Source organism: Pundamilia nyererei, unplaced genomic scaffold (genome assembly GCF_000239375.1).
Source record: "Pundamilia nyererei isolate P.nyererei 1_Seehausen unplaced genomic scaffold, PunNye1.0 scaffold00143, whole genome shotgun sequence".
In the NCBI taxonomy this organism is placed as follows: Eukaryota; Metazoa; Chordata; class Actinopteri; order Cichliformes; family Cichlidae; genus Pundamilia; species Pundamilia nyererei.
In genome coordinates this window covers 239,272-246,253 of record NW_005187544.1, presented here as the reverse complement: position 1 = coordinate 246,253, position 6,982 = coordinate 239,272, and the positions used below count along the sequence as shown (strand labels likewise).

The 6,982-nt window shown below is 41.1% G+C and overlaps 1 protein-coding gene across 2 annotated transcripts in view; it reads right to left on the bottom strand.

The window, feature by feature from the left end:
* Nucleotides 1-6,982, bottom strand: part of mpped2a (metallophosphoesterase domain containing 2a) — an 80,057-nt gene that overhangs the window by 40,918 nt on the left and 32,157 nt on the right. For both annotated transcript variants that reach the window (XM_005744394.2, XM_005744393.2), the window contains one exon: nucleotides 2,747-2,972. In XM_005744394.2, the coding sequence (XP_005744451.1) occupies nucleotides 2,747-2,972 (226 nt within the window). The remainder of the gene's footprint in view (nucleotides 1-2,746; nucleotides 2,973-6,982) is intronic.

Genomic DNA, 6,982 nt, shown 5'->3' with positions numbered 1-6,982 from the left:
ACACACACACACACACACACACACACACACACACACACACACACACACACACACACACACGGAGGTAAGCACCACAAACTATATTTTCAGGGACATTTAAGAAAATGAATGAAAACAGATGCTCAATAAAACAATTTCTCTGGTTAAACCACCCAAAACTGGAGAGGTTAGTTCAGACAATACAAGGACAACCTGCAGTGGTAGAAAATGTTCACTGCTCAGACATGTAATTATCTAAAATCTGGAAAATAGTGACAAATAAAGATTGATAAATAGCACTTCAATTCAATTCTGTTTTATTTGTATAGGGCCAAACTACAACAACAGTTGCCTAAAGGACCTTTTTTATGCAAATTAAAGATTGGAATAATACAGAGAAAAACCAACAATCGAGACAACCCACTTGGCAACAGTGGGAAGGAAAAACTCCCTTTTAACAAGAAGAAACCCGTTAAAGCAGGAGGTGGTTTAGGGAGGGCAGCTAGCTGCTGAAAATGGTTGGGTGTGAAGGAAGGTTGCGGAAGAGAGCCAGAAGCACAGTGTTAATTTCTTTACAGTGAGTACTTTCAAATTGCTTGTGCACCTTCAGCTTTTTACTCTGTAACAACCTGAACAGGACATTTAGAAAAAAAAACCCATTTTCTTTGCAAAGATCTTTATTGTGGCTCTGACTGCTTTGATGGATGTTCAGGTTTGAATATTCATTTCACATCAGGTTTTCACTCACGTAAACATAATCAACTTGCTTTTAAAGCAGTAGCAGCAGCAGCTTAGAGGACGACTGAACCCCGAGCCGCATTTATCAGGTGGTTGTTACACGCTACATTTCCTGAGTGATGCTGTCGGGTCCCGGCCTGTAGCAGCAGACCGCTGAAGGCTCGGAGGGGCTCGGCCACCCAGGCGGCGAGATGGCGAGCTGTTGATGAAGTGAGGGGTCACTGCAGGGCTAAGTGAGACCTCACACTGGACAAGGAGTCCAGACCTCAGGCCACGGTGGCATATGGGTGTGAAGGAGTTGAGGAAGCTGAGCAGGAGTAGGTGTGGGGGGGGGAGGCCAAGCTGTCCACTCGGCCTCTCACGAGACCCCCAGCTGTCACAACAGACATTTACCAGGCCTCACACTAAACACCCACCAGGGAGAAGGGGAGGGGTAGCATCCTTCCCCTTTCAAACAGAGGGATGGAATAGAGGAAGGACGGAGGGGAGAAAAAAAAAAAAGAGTGTAATCTCATCTTCCTGCTCCTGTGATGTCTGAGGAATGCTGCGTTTTGCCCCCGCCTCTTCCCTGCCACTCTCCTCTGCCACTTCTGAAGCCAGGCTGCAAACCTGCTAATAATAGCCGCTAAAGGATGAACGTGTGACCTCAATAGTTATTTTAGGTCTGCTGTGCAAAGAGAGCAGAGACAGTCACAGCAGGACGGGGAAAGCTCCAGCCTAAACTGTCACACAGCAAGACACACAGCTGCAGTGCAGGCGAGCCAAGGTCAGACTGCAAGACTGTTCAGATACTGGGAGATGACAGCAGCTCACACTGAGCTACAGAGGTTTCTTTCTATTTGGCTTATCAAGCAAAGGCAAATGGATCAGATAGCTCAATAAAAAGGACCTTAAGACACAGGATACTGGCAAAGAAGGAGCAGTGGTCCAAGATCACCAGGACAAAACTGCAGCTTCTGGGATTCATTAGATTTAATTTGATCATTGTTTTAATTTAAGACTAAAATAATTAGTTAATTATCAGATTAACAGATACAGACACATATGGACATTTCTATGGAGTGAATCACTGAAAAAATAACTCAAGGGTGGATGAGTGTGGCGATGTTTTAAGCAGAGATGACCGATGGTTAGATTTACTGCAGGTTGTACGTTATGGGGCTGCTTTCATATAGATGTACATTTAATATAGCATATATTAAATATATTTGCTTTACCATTCGGCTTAATCAGGTTTTATGTATGGTGTGTCTGTTTTAAGTTTCACCTTCCTAAAAGATCTCCTCCAGAGAACTATAAATTCTTAAAATCAATTAGCGAATGGATGATAGCATTCTTTAAAAATATGAAATATAAGTATTAAAATAAAACACGCACATAACAAATCCTTATCTGGTGTGGATTTCTACTTCCATGGTGCAAAAATCCATGCTTTATATGAATATTTATAAAAAAAAAATACGGGACAGTGTAATGCTACTACTAAGTACAACAGTAGATTCAGCAGTAATCTCAGGAGAGTTTTCTTCATCCTCAACTCTTTGCGCACACACTTCTCACTGTAAGAAGAACTCCCCTCTGCAGTCGTCTGCTGAATGAACGCCTCTCACACCATCTCCGTACCCAACGTGCTCCCCTTCCAGCATTACTCCCACACCTGAGAGGCTATTCACAGCGTCCTGGTACCACACGTATCACTTAACCCTGTGTCAAAACACCGGTGTAACATAAGCACGAGGTGCAGGCGAAGGTCCTGAGCTCATAAAGGAATGTGCGTTCTGGGAATAACGCTCTGCATGTACGAGAGGCCCCTTGCTGTGAGCGTGCAGCAGACTACAGAGTTACTGCAGCGAGTAGCTGGAAAGCAGCCAGAAACTGACAGACTTGGAGAAGGCATACTGTCACCTCAGGGATCCACAGCATGATGAGACAGAAACGTGACTCAGCGGTTATGCTGGGCAGACAGTGAGGAGAGCAGTTTTAGTCATTAAAAAAAAACAAAAAACAAGTAAACAGGTGGCACTCTTACCATGGTGTCCCGTATATCCGGAATCCCTTTATGGTGACGTCTGAGTCCTGCAGGTACACACAGTTTGTGAGCAGCGACTGGACATTGTCAAAGTCCTCTGGTTTGAGCTTCGACACTGAGGGGAATCGGTAGTAATCCTGCTTGACCAGCTCAGCCATAAAGTCCTTATCGAAGGTCAGCTCATGGTTCCCCGCGATTACTACCTTAAACTCATACGGTAGGCCACCTAGAAGATAGAAGAGAAGCCAGGGAGAGGATGGTGAGCTGAAGTCCCAAATCCACACATAAATCTACACACTAAGCTCTGGTTGGAATTGTTTTCGGGGGCTCGATAGGCAAGACTGCCTTCCTCAGACATTTTTAGCACTTCCGAAACACTAAGTGTAGTGATATGGGACTTTTGTGGTATATTTTTGACCAAAAAAATTAAGAAATAGTGAGATAGATCTCTCAGAGTTTTGCTTATTATAGCAAGTTGGACGTTAGAGCTAAAACTCTAATAATGACCTTAGTCTTTTTATTCCTGTAGATGCAATCTAAAGAGAGCCTCTCATCCTCTAACATCACTGGTCGACAGCATTATAGTGTCAAAAGTAAAAACTTAAAGAGACCTAAAGGTCAGAGTATGGATAACATTTAAATTGATCTGATCCTTTGAAATTGATTTGTTGTGCGTTTCTGTACAGATCTTTGTCAAAGGCTTTAATATCCTGTGTCCTTCAGTTGCAGATCTGTTATGAGCACAATACGTGATTCAGCCTTAATATTATTCTTCTGCCAAAGCAGAGGCTGAGAAACATCAAGGTTTATACACAAACCACTAAACCAAGTTTCGAGAAACTTGCAGGAGAGGTGGAGGCCAAACAAAGCGAGAACTCATTAATTTTTGATGCTGATCTGGATCACTTTCTTTAAAACTAGCTTTGCTGCTCTCCTAGTGCCCCTCTGCAATATTAAATCAATGAGAAATGAAAGAAACATTAAAAAAGTTCACTTAAACTGAGAAAAGTTTAAACCTTTTTTCTTTTGACCAAAATTTTTTTTTAAATTCATGGGAGTTATACAAACATGGCATACACCAAGGCTTGGCACGTTATTTGTGTACCCTGCCTTAGAGTTTGCCCTCCAGTCCCTAGATCGAATAAGGTGTTCTGAGTCAAATCAGATTTAGCAGTTTTTTTAAAGGCTGTTAATTTATCTATATCGAGCAGTTTAAGGCTGAACAGCATTTTATAAAAATCACACAGTAGCTGTATGTATTTTCCACCTACTCCCTCTCTACAGAAACAGCAGTTTATCCCAATAGTTTGTATATAAAGAATACACTCCCTCAATCGCTCCCTGTATACCTAACCCTGAGTACAGATCAGGGCTGGAAAGAAACTCAGATAATTCGAGGGAAAAATACCCTCAATTCAGACAGTCAAAGAGGTTACAACCACAGCTGACGGCTCAGTTTGACCCCAACAGACTACCGTCTATCTCTGTAGATGCCAGGCAGCTGGAAAAGGCATGAACCTGAACTAAATAGCGAAGAACATCTATTACAATTCTCATCCCCTCATCTTTCAACTTCTGCTGTGCCCTTTTCGCTCTCCTCTGTCGAGGTGATTTGTCCTGGTACCCCTTCGCCATCAAGAAACTGACTTACTACTTTATTCCAGCCGACTGAGCACTCAACAAAAGGGCCTGGCCTTCATCACCCTTCGACTCACTCTCTATATTTCTCTTCCCCCCCCCCCTCCTGGATTCTGTGTTTTAGGCTTCCTGGTGCTCTTGCTCCAGTCCTCCTTCCTTTGTCTTCTTGAATGCCCTGCGGAATATGTATAGACTAATATGCAGGCTCATTTTGTATAGTCAGTTGAGAAAAAGCCATGAGAAGAATGAGCTCTGAGGGAGCGGTAGTACTCTGCCGCCCCCAAACACAACTGTTAAAACACACAATCTGACCACAGCTAATGATTTTTGTTTTAAAATAACAGATTAACCTCCTGGGATTTTCTTGAATTATCTAAAAACTGTTTGGTCTACAAAATGTTAGACAATGTTTCTTTAGCCAAAAAGTCTTTCAACAAGTTTCATTGTTTAGTTACACCAACCTCCAAAATCCAAACATTTTATGCTCAGTATCAAAAAAAAAAAAAAAAAGCAGACGTGCGAGTCTAAGCTAATGCATGTTTGGCATTTCTGCTTAACAAATTATACAAATTATAAATCAATTATTAACATCCTTCCAGATTAATTTTCAATCATTTCCAAGCGCATTCTGTCAGGTATTGGATCTACTTTAGTGGGAAGGTTTGGATAAAATGAATACTGACTTGTTGGTATGCTAATGAATTCATCCTGATTACTTAAGTACATTTCTTAACACACGCTGCCACACTTGCTGGCTGTCATGCCATATAGTTCTGTCAAAGAGTGACTGTTCATACCTGGTACTGTAGTGGCCTTCTGCAACAAGGTACGAGTCTGGTTTTTGTTTCATAATGCATACACAATTTAACAAGCTGTGAACGTTAATATATGGAACTTCAAAAGAAAAGGAGTTGTGTAATTGCAGATGTTACACAGTCTAAATATGAGATGAAACACACACAAAAATGACACTAAACGGATGATTGTGCAGCCAGCATCCCTTGGTTGTCCAGATGAAGACAGAGGTTTGTATTCAAGCAGGTTTAAGCTGACTTTAGGAGATCTGCTAAACATGCTCAGTAACAAAAATGGTAGAAATTCAGTGTGTGTAACACTACAGTGCTATTACAGTTTTATAAGTGAGATGTCTATATCCATCTATAAAAATGGAGTTTGACAGGAAGGTAGGTGATCCCGGTTTTGTGTAAAATGCTTTTCTGTGCTTTGTTTTAAGTGTTGCCATTTATAGAGGAATGCTGTGATGCAAGCGAAGAGGATAAATTGAATAAAATGCTGAATAAAAAGTCCAATAAAGAGTATTTATTGACTAAAATTGGTTTGGATTCATAACGGAAAGTGGAAGAAAAAAAAATTGAGCATATTGCTCAATTTCTGCAGAGGCAAAGACCAAAACTGGAACTAAAACTAATAGAAAGTGAATGCAAGAGAATAAAAATTCAATCAAAAGACATCAGCTCAAGACAAACAAAAAGTCTGCCACATCCAGCTCAAGTGTGTGTGTGTGTGTGTGTGTGTGTGTGTGTGTGTGTGTGTGTGTGTGTGTGTGCGCATGTCTGGAAAAGAGTGTGTGTGTTCTCTAATACTGGAAATGAAAGAATCATGGCTCCCCGGTCTATAGGTTTCATTCCCGCTGCTCTAAATTAGCTCTCGATGCATCTCGGGATCATAAATTCCAGTGTAAACTTAAATGAGAGCGCCGTCTCTCAGTCCCCCAGCCCTCTAACTGGATCACGCATCCATTTGTACGCTCACACAAAACCCAAAGCGAATCATCCGACACCAGGCAGGGAAAATCTGGGGAAAACATAATTACCACCAAACTCCGTCTCCATTACTCCACTGGGAATTTCTACTGCTTTTTATTGCTACCGTGATACATCTAACAGAGTCCTGATGCTGTGATACACCTGGATTTATTTTTCATTCTTCACCGACAGCCAGAGGTATGAAGGAGAGTACAAAGATCAAAACAAAACTCTGAAGAAAACGAAGCACTGAAATGTTTTGTCATACCTCTCAAAGAGGCAGACGAGACATTTAAGACGAGATCTGCACATTAAAAACATTTCATTTAGAAAGTGTTTTCCACAGTGCAACACTAAAAATACACACTTTGCCAGGGTTGAATAGGAGTTTAATAAATCATCCTTTTGTCTGTTTCTATAAATTCATCCCTTAAGACATGCAGAGTAATCAAGCTATGCAATTTTATTTAAAAACATATTTTAAGCCGAAACAAAAAATATACCCCTATTTAACAAAACAAACATTCACTCATTAGTCAGTATCTAGATATTTAAATATCAGGGTTTCAGCTCAGAGTTGGCCTATGTCAGTAAACATGACCGGCAAGAATACACTCCAGTGTTCTGCCTTCCTACTAAGAAGCCAAAGGAAAAAGATATATAAAACCCACCGACCTCATTAACATTATTTACCTACTTACTTCCATATATTTTGAGATGAATTTAGTCATTTTTGATCATGCTAGTCCCTTTCATAGTTTGTCTCTTCAACTGTCACCGTGTGTGTGTGTGTGTGTGTGTGTGTGTGTGTGTGTGTGTGTGTGTGTGTGTG